Raw genomic sequence first — 18,018 nt, forward strand, 5'->3', positions numbered from 1 at the left:
CATTGAAAGTTAGAGTATAGCCAGCAGAAATCTAGATTAAACCAACAAAACCAAAAAGTATGATGAAAGAAATAGTTGTGTCTGCCAGTGAATAAATTATCTGATTCCTACCTTAAGTGAAAAAAGCTGGCTGTCATAGAATTGATTTAACAGTACCTTGCCTAAGAAAGCAGAAACTGTAAAGGGAGCCCTTGTATATTAAATAGTAGACTTTGTAAAATGTACTTGAAACCCTCTTACCTTCTTGAACTCTGGTATATTGAGTGTGATTTAATTTTCTTTTTCATGACTTGCTGAAATAGTTTTTTTCCCCAAACATTTTAATCTTTCCCCAAAGCTCCCTTATACATAAAATTATATTTGTAACAAGGACTACTATCAACCTTCCACTCATTGGGTCAGAGACCCTTGTGGTATTAGTGAAAAACTTGTCCATCATGTAGCATACTACCTTCACTTGAGAGTTCATTGGCTAGCCAGTGGGCTCAGCTCCAAGCTCTAACATGTGCACTGAAGAAGATTGTATTTTGATTTGAGGAGAGTACTTTTACTCTTCTTTGTCCTTGCATGCATTTATACATATCAATGTAATTTTCAGATCATCGATTACTAATGTATCTGGTTGAAGGGTGCATTGTTTTGGGGGACAATAATACTTTTAAAAAATTAATCTCGTTTACTTTTAAAAAGACAAAACTTACATGAAATAAATACATAGCTTCATGAATTATATTATATGTTAAACATTCTTGTCATCATCACCCAGGTCAAAAAACAGAACTTTTTGTAGCCACCCCAAAAAGCACCTCCCAATTATAACTTCCTTCCTTCCCCTCAATAACCTATCATCTTAAGTGTTGTAGTAATCAGTTCCTGGCATTTCTTTATAGTTTTATCATTCATATTTGCATTCTTAGACATTCAGGTTTAGTTTTGTCCATTTTTAAAAAAAAAGTAATGATTATTTTTGGAAAGTATTTTGATGGTGTGCCATTGTACCTTCATGTTTACCTTAAGTAAGTATTTACCCACAGAACATGTTCTAATTAAGTTCTTTGTTGCTTAGAAGACTTGATCTTGTGGCATAACTTGTATTTCAGGGTGTCCTGATGTCGGAAGAAGAAGTGTTTGAACTTGTTCCTGACGATGAGCGACAGTGCTCAGCATGTAGAACCACATGTTTCCTCTCTGCCCTCACGTGTTCCTGTAATCCTGAGCGACTTGTGTGTCTCTACCATCCAACAGATCTGTGCCCATGCCCCATGCAGAAGAAATGTCTTAGGTATCCAGAAGTATCTCATTAAACTTCCATTACCATCTTTTAAAACCAGGTCTTAATGTCCTTAGTTATTCCCTCCCCCATCTCTAGACTGGTAATTTCTCCTTGTTTATCTGCCTTCTTTGCTCTGAGACCTAAACTTGGCAGCTAACATTAGTTTATCAGTTGATTTCACTTGTTCCTTGTCTCTCTCTGAATTAGCTCTGGGGTTCTTTGATTTTCTCTTTATGTGTCCCAGATCCCATTTCTGTGGCTATTGTACTTTTCTCAGGCTGAATGTACATAAAATTTATTATTCTCAAGTTGATGGTTTTTGAGTTTTTCATTCTGTATTTTTTCCTAGATACCGCTACCCCTTAGAAGACCTTCCTTCTCTGCTGTATGGTGTGAAAGTCAGGGCACAGGCCTATGACACTTGGGTCAGTCGGGTTACAGAAGCATTATCTGCCAACTTTAACCACAAGAAAGGTTAAGTGTCCTCCTATTGTTGCAAAAACTGAAATTGTTACTTTAAAAGAGGTCTTGCTTTGTTTTATGTGTTTTTCTACTATTAAGGAAAAAATCCCTAGGCTTCAAAATGAGATTTTGAGACTAATTTCATGAATTGTGGTTGAGTTTTCTAATTGATCATCTTTTAAATGAAAAGGTTGATATAATTTGCAATAGACAAATCATGTATTTTTGGGGAGCCATAGTTTCCAGTGGACTAACTCACAAGATTTATTTAGAAAAAGAGTCTTACCTGAGAGAAATTGTCTATAGGTATTAGGAATGAGCACCTAGTCCTAAATTTTATTGGATTGGAGAGATTTTCATAGCTGCAGTAGGTTTCTGTGAATAGTTTGGTGACTTTTACCGAGCAGGTAAAGGTTTTATGATGGCTTTTTATGCTGGAGCTAATGGTGTTTAGCATTTATTTACTTTTATTTTTACAGATTTAATTGAATTACGAGTAATGCTGGAAGATGCTGAGGATAGAAAATACCCAGAGAATGATCTCTTTAGGAAACTCAGGGATGCTGTAAAAGAAGCTGAGACCTGTGCTTCTGTGGCTCAGCTGCTTCTGAGCAAAAAGCAGAAACACAGGTAAGACCAAGAAGAATTTAATTCTCCAGTTTTTCCAGTTTCTTTCAGAGTAAAAGCCAAATTTTTTTACTGTGGTATGTGAACCACCCCAGTACTGCCCCAGTCTTACCTCCTCCTACTTTCCTTTTTTTCTCCGTGCACTTTGGCAATCCTCTTCCCCTTGCTGCTCTTCGTACACACCAGGCGAGTTCCTGCTTCGGGGCTTCACACATTTTTGCCCTGCTTGGAATTCTCTTCTTTGCAGATAATCAGGTGAAATGCCCCCTTCTTATAAGTCTTTTTTCAAAAATCACATTTTTGGTGAGACCTTCTTTGACAGTTCCTTTTAGAATTGCAGCCTTCTTTCCAGCTTTGTTTTTCTCCTGGTCCATATCACCTCCTAATAAGCTAGATGATTTACCTGTTAATCGTCTGTCTCTCTTTCCCACCTTCACTAGAATGTAGGCTAGACTAAAATGTCAGCGATTTCCCCCTATTTTTCCATTGCTGTATTTCTTATGTTTTGAACAATGCCTGGCACGTAGTAGGTTTTCTATAAATATTTGTAAATTTAAAAAATGAAGTGAACTAAGGTTATCGGGGAAAATGAAAGGTATCAGGTGTCTTGCTACTAGATAAAACAGGCTGAAACAGGTGGCAGCAAAGAGTTGTTGTTTTTTTGAGGTATCAGGCCTGGGGATTGAACACAGGGCCTCGTGTGAGAGGCTGGTGCTTAACCACTGAGCCACATGGGCTGGCTCCCTTGAGTTGGTTTTTCGTGTGTTTATTTAGGAGGCATTGGGGATTGAACCTAGGACCTCCCTGTGGGAAGCAGGCACTCAACTGCTTGAGCCACATCTGCTCCCAAGAGTAATCTTGAATACGAGAGTAAAGGGAGCTGAGGAGACTGTTAAGCTGCATAACATAAGTTGTATGTGTTAAATTTTCTGTGATTTTTTTTTTAATTCATTCCAGTATGTTCCTTGTATCTGAATGACCTTTTTTCTGTAGCAGTTCCCATGGATTTGAAATTATTTTGTAAATATTTTTTATCTGCAATTTTATCAGAGAACCTTTCTTAGAGACACTGATCAGTGAATCTTAAATTGTCATTGGTTACTGACCTCTTGGACAGTCTGGTGAAGGCTTAGGGATTCTCTTCTTAAAAAAAAATGCATATATATAAATGAGTTGCAGGGGGTTCATTGTCTTCTAAACCAGGTTCAAGACCCTAATTCTACCTTAAAAGTTTCTTGAAATACAGGCTTTTGTTTTATCAGTGAACACTCTACTGTCAGGAAGTTATCAAATTTGAAATGTTTAACACTTGTAAAAACACCCCTTGATTATTATTGGAGGAACCATAACTTGGAAAGTTAGATATTTGAGTCCTCAACTAAAGACTTACAAAATTTATTTTGATGTCATCATCTTGGCAATCAAATCCCTTAAATAGTAAGTTTAGATTAGAACACTAAAAACAGTAGGATCCCCTTTAATTAATCAGAATGATTGTCAGTTTTTCTTATGTCTCAATATTATTTCACATCAGGCAGAGCCCAGATGGTGGAAGAACTCGGACGAAACTTACAGTGGAGGAATTGAAGGCCTTTGTTCAACAACTTTTTAGTCTTCCATGTGTCATCAGCCAAGCCCGACAAGTAAAGGTAATATCCTTGGTGGTATGGTTTTTTTTTTTTTGTATTTGTTTCTTTTCTTTTCTTTTCTTTTTAAGATTTATTTATTTTGCACTTGCTGTCTGCTTTCTGTGTCCATTTGTTGTGTGTTCTTCTTTGTCTGCTTGTCTTTTCTTTAGGTGGCACTCAGAACCAATCCTGGGACCTTCCAGAGTGAGAGAGAGGCGCTCAATCTCTTGCTCCACCTCAGCCCCCTGATGCTGCATCTCTTATTGTCTGTTCTCTCTGTCTCTTTGTGTTGCGTGTTCTTGCTGCGCCCGCTCTCCACTTGGGCCAGCATTCCTGCACAGGCCAGCTCACCTTCACCAGGAGGCCCCGGAAATTAAACTCTAGACATCCTATATGATAGATGGGAGCCCAGTTTTTTTGAGCCACATCTGCTTCCCCTGTTTCTTTTCTCACAAAAGTGCTTAGCCTTTATTCCCCATTTAAAATTCTGGGACCAAGACTTCTTGAGAATTATTTTTTTCTTTATTAATTTAAAGTAGAATACATATTGAGATTCCAGGTTTAGCTGAAATGCAAGAAATTAGTTAAAAGAATGAACATATCAATGAGTTTTTAGTACATGAAATTGTAAAACTACAGAGCTCTAAAATCACCAGGGTGATGGTTTACTGAATATATGAAATCTCAAAAATACCTCCTGAGAGAGAGCCTCCAGGTTGCTCAAATGTGGCCAGTCTAGAAGCCAAACTCAGCATATAAATGCATTGCCTTCCCCCAGTGTGGGACATGACTCCTGGGGTTGTGCCTCACTGGTGCTGAGGGATTACTACCAAGTACCAGTTGATGTAACTATAAAATGACCTTGAATAAAAGGATCAACTCAGACCAGCAGAATATCTCAGCCTATATGTAATATCAGGAGTTAAAAATGCTTTTTGACCTTGAATAGAAGGGGGAAATGGAAAGGACAAATGAGTTTATATGGCTGAGAGTCTCCAAAAAAGAGCCGGGAGGTCATCAAAGGGGACTCCCTTATGCACACCTCAGCAGAGTCCCAGAGACAGCTAAAGTAGATACAACCCCATATATTGGTTCTTCTGAGGGCTACAGAGACCCACAGGTTCTATAGTCATGGCATATGGACTTCAGTGCCATGTCAGTTGGCCCTACTTTAGAGTTTGTGTTCCTGAGTGTGATGGAGTTAGATTCAGATGTGATCTTTGTTCACAAGCCTCTCCTATCACTTTCACTGGACCTGTGGTTGGCGCTGGGGTTTAGTGTATACTCAGGGGACCTGAATCTCTTTACTGTTGATGTGATAGCCAGGCCCTGAACCTCAACAGACTTGCAACTCCTACCCTCTGGTTTATTGGACTTACCCCGGCCAGCTAACAGGGAGGTGAAGGTGATCAACCACCATACCACGGAGCCAAGAGTGCCTACAGCTGCAAGCAGGAAAATTGCATCCATCATCCAAGTGCAATCTAAGCACCTTCTCGATATAGAGGTGGAGTGGACATAACCATCCCAGGGTCCACAGAATGGAGGAATAGAGTATGGAGTAAAGTGGACTTACTTAAATTCTATTCTGGAACTATTGTGATTAGTAATGGAAGTAAATGTAGCATTGATGTGGAGAAAGTGGCCATGGTAGCTGCTAAGGGTAGGGAGTGGGAAGAAGAGATGTGTGTGGGGGCATTTTCAGGACTTGGAGTTGTCCTGGGTGGTACTGCAGGGACAGTTACTGGACATTGTATGTCCTCCCATGGCCCACTATGTGAACTGGGGGACAGTGTAAACTATAATGTGGACCACTGACCATGTGGTGCAGCAGTGCTCAGAGATGTATTCACCAATGCAATGAATGTCCCATGATGATGGATGAGGTTGTTGTTATGGGAGGAGTGGGGTGAGGGGGTGTGGGGGGTATATGGGGACCTCATATTTTTTTAATGTAACATTAAAATAGACAAATACATAAGTATATTGATATATGCAAGGTTAATTCATAATCTATCTTTTTTTAAAATTCTCTCCCTACCCGCCCCCCCCCCCCCCAAATTGTCTGCTCTCTGTGTCCATCCGCTGTGTGTTCTTCTGTGACCACTTCTATCCTTATGTTTCTTTTTGTTGTGTCATCTTGTTGTTTGTGCGGAGCCATTCTTGGGCAGGCTGCACTTTCTTTCGGGCTGGGTGGCTCTCCTTACGGGGTGCACTCCTTGTGCGTGGGGCTCCCCTACACGGGAGGGACACCCCCTACATGGCACGGCACTCCTTGTGCCCATCAGCACTGTGCATGGGCCAGCTCCACACAGGTCAAGGAGGCCCGGGGTTTGAACCGCGGACCTCCCGTGTGGTAGGCAGATGGATGCCCTATCCATTGGGCCAAGTCTGGGATGTGTTTTTGTGTTCTGGAGGGTGGATAAGGTGTCTCAAACAGTTTTTATTAAGATTACCAATTGGTGGAATCCAATGTCAATTGTATTCTTACCTTCTTAACTTAATTTCGCAAGAGCGTTTTGGTAGTTGACCACTCTTTCCTTTTTGAAATATTTTCTTTAAACATCTGGGCCACCACACTTCACTGGTTTTCTTCTTGGCTTATTGGCAATTCCAACTCTTTAGTCTATTGGGTTTTTGTTTTTTGTTTTGTTCTTTATTTTCTCCTTTGGCTTGACTTCTAAGTGCTAGAGTAAATTAGGAATCTCTGTCCTTTCTTTACTATAGTTCATCCTCTCTTGATATTTTATTTGCCGTCTCACATTTAGTATCACCCTTATCCTGTTGACTCCTAAACCTCCAGTTTTGACTTCCTTTCTTCTTCTCTACTGATTCCTATGGAGTTACATTCTCTACATTTCCATTTGGCTGACTAAAAGGCATCTTAAATTCCTTTTAATGAATCAAATGAATCAAAATTCTTAGTTCATTTCCCTTATATCTCACATCTAGTTTCTGAACAAGTGCTGCTATTACCTTCAAAATACATCCCAAAAACAACCTTTTGTCATTATCTCAATTGCTTACACGTGCTCTAAGCCGTTAGACTCTGTCCCTTAGATTACTGCAGCAGCTTCTTAACTGGACTCTCTTCTACTTTTGTCTCCTACAATATATTTTTCTTTTAATAGGCAGAATGGTCATAAAATACGAGTCAGATCATTGCATTCCCCTGTAGTTAAAAACCCTCCCAGTGGGTTGCCAAAGCCATTAGAATGAAATCCAAACTCTTTATTATAATTTACAAGGCACCATAAAATCTGACCTCTGCTTATTCTCCAGTTAATTTCTCTCATCTACTTAAAGCAAACGTGCCAACCTACTCTCTCTTTCAAAGCTTTTATGCTTACTATTTGCTCTGCCTGAACTGTTCTTCCTCCAGATCTTCACATGGTCCCCATCTCCACTTCTCCCTCCTCTTCATTTTAGTTTTAGTTCTTCTATCTTTTTTAACTACACTGGCTAAATAGCACACCTCTCTTTGTCTGTGGTCATTCTCTGTCATGTGCCTTATTTTATGTTCATAGCACTTAACACTAACTGAAACATTTTACTTGTATGTCCACTCTCTGGCCACCTATTTTAGAATGTATGTCTCTTGAGGACAGGGACTTTAGTATGTCTTGTTTAATACTTGTTCATTTTAATATTTTAATTCTTAATATTGTTTTGTGTACTACTGTGTGATAAGAAGAATAGTGCCTGCATCTAAGTCAGCAGTCATTAAATATTTATTAAATGAATTAATCATACTTTAAAAGTGGGACTATAGAAGTAATTACAGCAAATGCATGCCTTTAAGTGTCATGTCTGACTATTCGATGGTAAGATTATAGAATGGTCCAGAATTGATAAATCAGTCATCCTTTAGTTTGCCTGAACTATGTCTATTTCATACTCATTTTGTTTGTTTTAAATGTGTTTTTATTTTTATTTTTTTGGCCTTTTCAGAATCTGTTGGATGATGTAGAAGAGTTTCATGAACGTGCTCAGGAGGCCATGATGGATGAAACCCCAGATTCTTCCAAACTCCAGATGTTGATAGATATGGGCTCTAGTCTCTACGTGGAGCTACCTGAATTACCCCAACTGAAGCAGGAGCTACAGCAGGCTCGATGGTTGGATGAAGTAAGACTGACTCTGTCAGATCCACAGCAAGTCACTTTGGATGTCATGAAGAAATTGATAGACTCTGGGGTGGGGTTGGCACCCCACCATGCTGTGGAAAAAGCAATGGCTGAACTACAGGAGCTCCTTACAGTCTCTGAGCGATGGGAAGAAAAGGCTAAGGTCTGCCTACAGGCAAGGTGAGCACGTGTTTTGGTGATGGTTGTTTTTTTAATAACTAGATCAGAGGATAGACTGGAAAGGAGGAACATAAGGATCTGTTCCAGTAAAGGCATCATAAAATGTTTGTGCCTTCCTTAACCTATCAGTCACTAAATTATCTAATGGATCTGCATCTAGACTGTTTCAGAAGTTGTGTGCACATTATGTACTTTGTTAGGTACTTTTAAGTAATACATAGAGTATTTCATTTAGAGCCTATTAATGATACTACAGTTAGTGCTATTTGAGAAGTCTAGGTAAATTTATTAGGATTTCAGAGATCATTGGTAGCATGTATGGTCAGTAGAGAAGCTTGACAGAAAAGTATGAACTTAGAGCTCTAAAGAATGAGCAGGATTGGCAGTTAACAGAAATGTCATAAACCAACTTTGAAGGAATGTGTAGGTTATGTTTGGGTGACAGAAAATAAATGGGCTTTACAGGAATAGAGGATTTATGCAGGAAAGTGGTGGGAGATAAGGCTTATTCATGAGAATGTTGAAGCAGTTGCATTAGCATTGGCACCACATTGGATTTAGGAGATTTAAGTAAAGTGTTCATCATATTTGATTGTATATCCCTTAATTTGGCTTATAATTGACTAAAGTATTCTTTATGAAAGCATTTCTTTAGCAGCTAAGATGAATATTTATGTAATTTCTATTGTAAAGACGAACTAGGATTCTTAAAGAAATCACAAAGCTCTTAAGTGACACAGCTGAAATTTGAAGCTTTTCCACTTTACTTTGAAGACTTGATGCACTTAACCCCTTTGCTGGCCACTTCTTTGGATGCATTTGATATAGAAAGCCTTGGGTGATCTTAATCACTAAAGGTCTGCTCAGCTGAAAGGAGCCTCAGTGTAGTCTGGATATTTTGTTTTCCTGATGCCATACAGAATACTTAGTATAATTTATCCACAGTTTTTCCTATCTGAAGTATTCATTTTACTCTGTGTCTTCAGATTCATGACAGGTCCAGGAGATGGGAGCATATTAAATGGGCAACGCTAAATAACTCTTTGGCTTGTAAAACTGATTTGGTATACCTGAACTAACTGATAGCAGTCTACTGGATAAAATTTTGTTGGAGTAATATTTGAAAACCTTTTTCCTCAATCTCCTACATTTAATAAGTCATTACGTTCTAATGATTTTGCCTTTCTTCAATTCTTTTGTCACTGATCTAGTTATAGTCCTCTTACATCTTCCCTTGATCTTTATAGTTCAAAAAGTATTAATGGGGGAAACTGATGTGACCCAACCAATTAGGCTCCTGTCTACCATATAGGAGGTGTCCAGGGTTCAATGCCCAAGGCCTCTTGGTGAGGGCAAGCTGGCCCTTGCAGTGAGCTGGCCCACATGGAGTGCCATCCCACACTGGAATGCCACCCCACGCAGGAGTGCCCCCCCTACGTGGGAAAGCCACCTTGTGCAGGAATGCCGTCCGACACTAAGAGCTGGCATAACAAGATGACGCAATAAGAGATGTAGAGGAGAGAAAATAAGAAGACGTAGCAGAATAGGGAGCTGAGGTTTGGCAAAAGAGTAATCACCTCTCTCCCACTCCGGAAAGGTCCCAGGATCGGTTCCCAGAGCTGCCTAATGAGAATACAAGCAGACACAGAAGAACACACAGCGAAGGGACATAGGGAGCAGACAATGGGGGGAATGGGGATGGGGAGAAATAAATACATCTTTTTTTTTTTAAGATTTATTTAATTTAATTTAATTCTCCCCCTCCCCCACTTGTCTGTTCTCTGTGTCTATTTGATGCATCTTGTTTCTTTGTCCGCTTCTGTTGTCGTCAGCGGCACGGGAAGTGTGGGCGGTGCCATTCCTGGGCGGGCTGCACTTTCTTTCGCGCTGGGAGGCTCTCTTTAGGGCGCACTCCTTGCACGTGGGGCTCCCCTATGCGGGGGACACACCTGCTTGGCAGGGTACTCCTTGTGCGCATCAGCACTGCGCATGGGCCAGCTCCACACGGGTCAAGGAGGCCCGGGGTTTGAACCGCGGACCTCCCATGTGGTAGACGACGCCCTAACCACTGGGCCAAGTCCGTTTCCCTACATCTTTAAAAAAAGGAAAAAGTGTTGATGTGGAGCAGATGTGTCTGAAGCAGTTGAGTGCCTGCTTCCCACATGGGAGGTCCCTGGTTCAGTTCCTGGTGCCTCCTAAAGAAGACAGCAAGCTGGCGCAACAGGCAGGTGCAGCAAGCTGACCCAGCAAGAGATACATAAGAAAAACATAATGAGAGACAAAACAAAGCAGGGAATAGAGGTGGCTCAAACAATTAGGTGCCTCCCTCCCACATTGGAGATTCCAGGTTTGGTTCCCAGTGCCTCCTAAAGAAACAAAGAAGACGAACAGATACAGCAAGTGCAAAACAAGGAGAGGGTAGGGAGAAAGAAAAAGAAAAATCTTTTTAGAAAGAGAAAAAACGACAAGCTGACAACAACCAAAAAACAATCAGCAGACAACAAGGAGATGAGGGAGCCTTGGAAGGGGGCAGTATTGATGAATTACCTAATTTTTAACTATATACATACATATACACATAACTATATTCTAAGCACTAACTGTGTATGTATATATTTGGAGATACTTGGGATTGAACCCAGTACCTCACACCTCAACCACTGAATTCCATCCCTCCCCAGTGAGAGTTGTTTTTTTTTTCTTTTGTTTGTTTTGTTTTTAGGTGGTACTGGGGATCAAACCCAGGACCTTGTACATGGGAAGCAGGCACTCAACCACTTGAGCTACATTCTTTCCCCCAAGCACTCTTTCTAAATGCTATGGAGACAGTAAAGAACAAGGCACTGTTCATTATTCTAGCTCACTATTCTAGTGGGGGGAGAGAGATGAATAAGTGAATAAATGAATTTCATGTAATTAGTGTCAGGAAGAAAATAAAAATTGGTTTGAGAGAGGGTGATGGGATTGGTAGAGAGTGGGAGGTAGAGTGTTCTGTTTTCTAACTCCTGTTGGCATTATCTTTCTGAAACATATCCTTAATATTCTTGTTCTCTTAGCCTTGGTTAACTACTGACCATTTCTTTCTTGATATCTTCCTCCTTTGGCTTCAGCCTTCTCTCTCTCCTTCTTAAATATTGGCTTTCCTCATGATACTGGTCTAGATGCCTTTCTCTTCTCACTGTAATTTCCTGGATCTGTTTGCCATCTTTATGCTAATTAGCTCCTAACTTTTCACCTGTAACTTAAGATTTCTTTCATAGATGCCAGCTACCTACTAGATAACTCCATTGGATGTCCCACAGGTAGGTACCTTAAATTCTCTTTTTCCAAAATTGGACTTACTGACTTCTTCCTGTACCCTCTTCCTATGTTCCTTTGTTCTTTGGATATTACCATCTTTGATTCATTTCAATAAGCCTGTACTTTGGAAGTTACCTTTGACCCCTCCTTCCCATTTCTTTCTTTTTTTTTTTTTTTTTTTAATAAGTCATGTTGATATCTTTTTTTTTTTTTTTTTTTTTTTTAAGATTTATTTATTTATTTAATTCCCCCCCTCCCTTGGTTGTCTGTTCTTGGTGTCTATTTGCTGCGTCTTGTTTCTTTGTCCGCTTCTGTTGTCGTCAGCGGCACGGGAAGTGTGGGTGGCGCCATTCCTGGGCAGGCTGCACTTTCTTTTCACGCTGGGCGGCTCTCCTCACGGGCGCACTCCTTGCGCGTGGGGCTCCCCCACGCGGGGGACACCCTTGCGTGGCACGGCACTCCTTGCGCGCATCAGCACTGCGCATGGCCAGCTCCACACGGGTCAAGGAGGCCCGGGGTTTGAACCGCGGACCTCCCATATGGTAGACGGACGCCCTAACCACTGGGCCAAAGTCCGTTTCCCTCCCTCCCATTTCTTTATGCCAAAACCCTCAAGTCATGCTGATAATCTTCCATTCCCCTCAGGGTGCTATCATAGCTGACTTAGATCATAGCAACAGATTCTGCCTGTTTCCCCCCCACCCCAATCCATTCTCCATACTGCCACTAGTAATTTTCCTAAAATGCAGGTGTGATTATTTCACTGCCTTATTTAGGACACTTCACTAGTTTCCCAGGTCCCTCAGGGTGAAGTCTAAGCTCCTTAACATTATTTATTAGGCCGTCAGCCATCTAGCCCCTTGCTTAAATACCCAGCCTCGTCTCTTGTCATTCTTCTCTGGCATTCAGTGTTTCAAACATAGTGGAGTGTTTTCCCTAGTTCTTCAAACATGCCATGTTCCTTCTTGTCTCTGGACCTTTGTGCATATTTTCTCCTGTGGAACCCTCTTTCCTCTGCCCTTCTCTTTGGTACACCTCAACTTTACTAACTCCTATCCAGTAAAGGATGAGATAGCAAGAGGTTACTTCTGGGAAGACTTCCTTCACCTGCCAAGTCAGTTTGGTACTCCTGCTCTGGATTCCAGTGGCCCTTAGCCTTGTGTTATCATTGCACTTACCACAGTGCATCATTCTTTATTAAAGAATCCCCCTCCCCCACACACCCAAGATTTAAGAAGTTTCGTGAGGCAAGGACTGTATCACCCTTTTTTTTTTTTTTTTTAGATTTATTTGTTTAACTTTATTTATTTATCCCCCCACCCTTGTTTGTGCTCAACGTCTGTTCTCAGCACTCTGCAGCGGCACAGGCCATCTTGCCTTCACCAGGAGGCCCCGGGAATCAAACCCGGGGCCTTCGCCATATCACTCTTGTTTGTTAAATCTCTAGGACCTAGTACATTGCCACGCACATAGTAGGTTTCAGGAAAGATGAAACCACTCCCGCCATCAGCTTCCCCTTACTTGTATGGTAAAGTTCATCACTCTCAAGGGTCTTACGCTGTTTGCATCTTACTTTCTTGCCCATTCCCCCCTATATCCTCCTATAGTCTCCTTCCCACCTCCTCCACTTTATATCTCATCTCCCATCTCTTAGCCCCTTATCACCCTAGAAGTCCTCCAGCTACTCTGGCCAAATTGGACTACCAACTTGTTTTTAGATGTTTTCCATGCCTTGATTCATTATATTCCTGGTTTCTTTAATCTTTCACTGGTCAGAATCACTTCTGTAAGGACTAGCTCTAAAGCCTTTCTCATCTCTCCTAGGCAGACTTAATGACTGCTTCCCATAGTAGTGAGTTCATAGTAATTTGTTCTTAGTTCCCATTATAATATTAATACTTATACTTTGGTTAGTTGAGGTTAGGGTCTATGTTTTATTTATCTTTGTTTAACTAGAACTTAAATTGAGTTGAAGTGATATATATCGTCACCATCAGTAGATTTCAAGTCTCTTGCTTTTTACATTGCTGTCCAATATGCATCTCTGACAACTTCCAATATTGTGCTAAATTATATTAGAGATAGAGTAGTGTAATGAATAGAGTATGGGTTTTGGGAATCATCATGAATCCACATTTTAGGTGAGCCATTTTATTACATTAAATGACTTTGGGGAAAATAACTTATTTTCTTTAAGTTACAGTTTTCTTACCTGTAAAATGAAAATAAAGTAATAATTACTTTGCCTCCCTTACAGGATTATGGTAAGAATCAAATGATATTGTGTATGTGAACATTCTCTGTAGACTCTAAAATGTAATTTAAACATTGGTAGCATTTGGACATTTCCTCATGCATCCCACCCTATTTTTATGTTCTTTAGACCACGGCACAGTATGACAAGTTTAGAAAGCATTGTGAACGAAGCCAAGAACATTCCGGCCTTTCTACCCAATGTGTTGTCGCTGAAGGAAGCCTTACAGAAGGCTCGAGAATGGACAGCTAAAGTGGAAGCTATTCAGGTAAGTAGACATCATCCTACCATTCAAATGCTATGTCACAGATGAATCCTTTAGTTCTTTAGATTAAAATAGTCATAATAAAAATATTTAAAGTACCTGAAATCAACTTATTCTTCCACCCATTTTTGTAAACCAAAGCAAATAGTACCTATTCAAAGATTACTTGTCAGTTGATTCCTTGCTGTGAAAGATGAGGGAATTAGCTATTTATTTAACTCTTGGCAGTAGGGAGTTTATTTTCTGCTGTATTTTTAAAATCTGTTTCATGTGCATGACTTACTTTTATAATAAGGGACAGAAAAAGAAAATGAAACTAACATTCACTAGATACCGCAGTTTTCACGGTATTTTTCTAGGTGTTTGTGAGCAGAGATGTAAGAGACGTATGTGCAGATAGGTAGAATATGTTTCTGGAATTCAAATTAGTGTATTCACTAGCCGGAGAGACATTATCCATCTGTAATTCAAAACAGAATGACATAAGTGCTAGATAGAAATGAAAGTATGTTTGAACATGTGTTTCTTCTGAATTATTAAAACTATTAAGCAGCATTTATGTTATTGAGTATATACATAACCTTTACTGGAGAACCATAGTCAAATTAAAAGGAAACCACTTCTCTTTCACTAAACTGCTACCCCAAGAAAACATATTTCTAAGTGTAAAAGTTCCAATGACTTCTTAAAATTTCTTTTCATTTTCCTTTTTCTAGGACCTGCTTTTTTGCCACTGTTTCTCTTCTGTTTTTTCTGACTTACCTGTTTTCACCTATACTTCCCCTGTTTCATCTTTGGTCTATTTCAGGCAGTTGGTTGTCCTCAAATGTTTGGTAATCCTTAGTTAGCTGTTTATTTATAATTAGCATAAGTTGACAGATATAGGTAGCTGTCATGTGTTTCCTCTGTAAGTTTGAAGGACTATTTCCCCACCAGTCCCTTCTTTTCATGGAAAGACCATTTTGTAGGCTATGAGCAAGTGGGCAGCCTTTGCTGACAGGCAAAATTTCTTTTAGGATACGTGGGTTGGGAGCAGGCTGAGTCTAGGCTTAGCCAGAAGATATTTTGTAGTCAGATAGCTATTGTTGGACATAAGAAGGAATAGTAGTAAATACTGTATTTCTTGACTCTTCGAACTTTCTTGTCTGTTCCAGTTAGCCATCTATTCTTTTCTCAGTGCCATGGTGATTTAATTCTATCATTATAATACCTGCTAGAGCTAGAACCACCTCATTATTCTTTTTAAAAACTGATTTAGGTTTCTTACCTTTTCACTTTTCTAGATGCTTCAGTGTATATCTTTCTAAAGGAATTTACAGTCAAATTAATCACTTAACAGATAGGCAGTAACCTTTTACTGGAATATCAACACCTAGTGCCTAAAACTGTGCCCTGCTTTCATAGGCTTTGAAAAGCAGTTAATGTTACGGGGATATATACATTTCATACAGGTATGGCTACACATTATGGCTGTCGGGGTATTTATCTGATCAAAAAATGCTAGTATGAATTACTGTAAAGTTCAGTTTCCGTCCCCATTTCAAGTGTACTTGCCACTTGTTAATAGAGTACTAGAATGGATTACTTGATAGTAACCTTCACACCTCCATAATTACTCAAGCATTTAGTAAATTTAAAGCAGTATATAAGTTCTAAAAGCAGTAATGACTTCATTAACCAGGAAATCTTGAAACATTGTGACTTAGGAGGAAAATATCAATCTCATCTCTGTTTATATAACAAAGTGGAGGTGCTCACCAGAAAAATTGTGAAGGGCTTTGAAATGGGCAAAAGAGATTACTGGATGTCCTTTCAGTGGAAAACTGAATGCTGTATAGTGAACCCTACAGGATTACCTGATTCCAGGGATGTGTAGACCTTGGATTTTCTTTGGCTAAGCTATTTTACAACCCTGCAGTTGTAACAAATGAGAGCAATACAAATTAATTATGTCTATAGGAAGGCAAATAAATTTGCCTGTAGTGGTACAATTGATTTCCACACTGTAGAAAAGATGAGTGCAATAATTTTATTGTCTGGTAATGATATTACAGTTTTACATCCAATTCATTTCTTCATGCCTAATTGCATTTACATGTCTCTTCTTCAGATTGGTCTTTGAACTGGTTTTAACATCTTACTGGTTCCACTCTTAATAAAGTAAATGAAATCTGAGGCAACACATTGATTTTCTTTTAGAAGTGAATTTAAACAAACATTTTCTGTAGGACAGTGGAAGTTATATTTATTTAAGAGCTGCAATTCAGACTTTTTCTTTAAGGAGGTACTGGGATTGAACTCAGGACCTTGTACATGGGAAGTAGGCACTTGAGCTACATCTGCTTCCTTGCAATCAGATTTAAAGAATATTTAATAATGTGTTTAGTGTTAATTTTAACACTAAACCCTTTGTAGAGTTTTCCAGTAATATATTGTCTGGCTCCATTAGAGAACTCAGATTATGTGAAATTGTCCTTTCATTTTCCAGAGTGGCAGCAACTATGCTTACTTGGAGCAACTGGAGAGCTTATCTACTAAAGGACGCCCTATCCCTGTGCGTCTTGATGCACTGCCCCAAGTGGAGTCACAGGTAGCAGCAGCACGCGCATGGAGAGAACGAACTGGGCGGACCTTTCTTAAGAAGAATTCTAGCCATACGTTGTTACAGGTAAAAGTGGTTTTGCTGTATCTGCACATACTGAAATAGTAGTTGATAATTTAACACACCTATAGGTAATAGTACTAATGTTTGATGAGGGTTATTTTCAGTTTATCTGGTCACAGATATACAAGTGCTTCATTTTAGGTAATATCAGATGTTAACCTGAAATCTGGAGCCTTAAGCATACTCATTTCCAGTTCATCTTGTCCTGTGTCCAGACAAGGCAATCAGCCTGGATGTTATCACTGTTGTTATTAGACTCTGTCACTGAAAGATCTTATTTCTCAGAAGCAAAATTGAAATATCCATTCTCATTTTCAACTTGGAATGGTTGAATGGGTTTGAGGACTGGCTCTCTAATTGCCGACCCTGTGTTCTTGGGCAAGTTGTTGCCTTTCTAAGCCTCAGTGTCCCTTGTTTGTAAAATGAGGATAATGCCTACTTCTTAGGGTTTTTGTGAGGGTTGAATTAGATAATGTGTGCAAAGGCCTTTGGGGGGTGTCTGATTCATGGTGAGTGCTCAGTAAATGGTGCCTTTATTATTTTCACTTTTAAGATTTTTTCTTTAACCAGAGTTCATATTTGGTTTTATTTTTATAGGTGTTAAGTCCCCGAACTGACATTGGTATTTATGGAAGTGGTAAAAATAGAAGGAAAAAAGTAAAAGAGCTATTAGAAAAAGAAAAAGAAAAGGATCTAGACCTTGAGCCTCTGAGTGATCTGGAGGAAGGATTGGAGGAAACCAGAGATACAGCCATGGTGGTAAGAAATTATGTAATGGATCTTGATTGTTCTTGGTGAATACAAAATTCTGTGAGGACATTAGCATATTCACTGTTTCTGTGTTTATCATTTAATCATTCCTTTCCATCTCAAAGGATGTAGTTTCTCCCTCTAACTAACTTTTAAATCTGTACTGCAGACCCAGTTCCTTTCACATATACTCTGGTACCTTACTCCTATAATTACTGTCTCACTTTCAAACATCTTCAATTACTTTTTTCTCTACAGGTACGTTCTAGCATGATTGAGTATTTCTTCTCTTAGAAACAAAATATAAGAGCTATAATAGCAATAATCATCACTTTATCTTTACTTCCCTTCTGTTTTCTTTGAACTGGTGATTCTGGGCCTTGCTCCCTGATCCCCCCCCCCCCCGTTGTTTGTTTTTTTTTTAAGATTTATTTTAGTTATTTCTCCCCCCCCCCCCCCCCCCCATTGTCTGCTCTCTTGTGTCCAT

General features: G+C 39.6%; 1 protein-coding gene and 1 non-coding gene across 2 annotated transcripts in view; one reads left to right on the forward strand and one right to left on the reverse strand.

The window, feature by feature from the left end:
- Positions 1-18,018, forward strand: part of KDM5A (lysine demethylase 5A) — a 115,994-nt gene that overhangs the window by 80,253 nt on the left and 17,723 nt on the right. The window contains exons 15-22 of the mRNA XM_071210118.1: positions 1,101-1,282; positions 1,623-1,747; positions 2,215-2,365; positions 3,897-4,011; positions 7,942-8,297; positions 13,981-14,119; positions 16,605-16,784; positions 17,379-17,540. Coding sequence (XP_071066219.1) covers positions 1,101-1,282; positions 1,623-1,747; positions 2,215-2,365; positions 3,897-4,011; positions 7,942-8,297; positions 13,981-14,119; positions 16,605-16,784; positions 17,379-17,540 — 1,410 coding nt within the window. The remainder of the gene's footprint in view (positions 1-1,100; positions 1,283-1,622; positions 1,748-2,214; positions 2,366-3,896; positions 4,012-7,941; positions 8,298-13,980; positions 14,120-16,604; positions 16,785-17,378; positions 17,541-18,018) is intronic.
- LOC111763951 (small nucleolar RNA SNORA62/SNORA6 family) lies at positions 359-512 on the reverse strand. Its single transcript, XR_002796673.1, has one exon. It is a non-coding gene; the product is annotated as a small nucleolar RNA SNORA62/SNORA6 family (small nucleolar RNA).

Source organism: Dasypus novemcinctus, chromosome 20, assembly GCF_030445035.2.
Source record: "Dasypus novemcinctus isolate mDasNov1 chromosome 20, mDasNov1.1.hap2, whole genome shotgun sequence".
In the NCBI taxonomy this organism is placed as follows: Eukaryota; Metazoa; Chordata; class Mammalia; order Cingulata; family Dasypodidae; genus Dasypus; species Dasypus novemcinctus.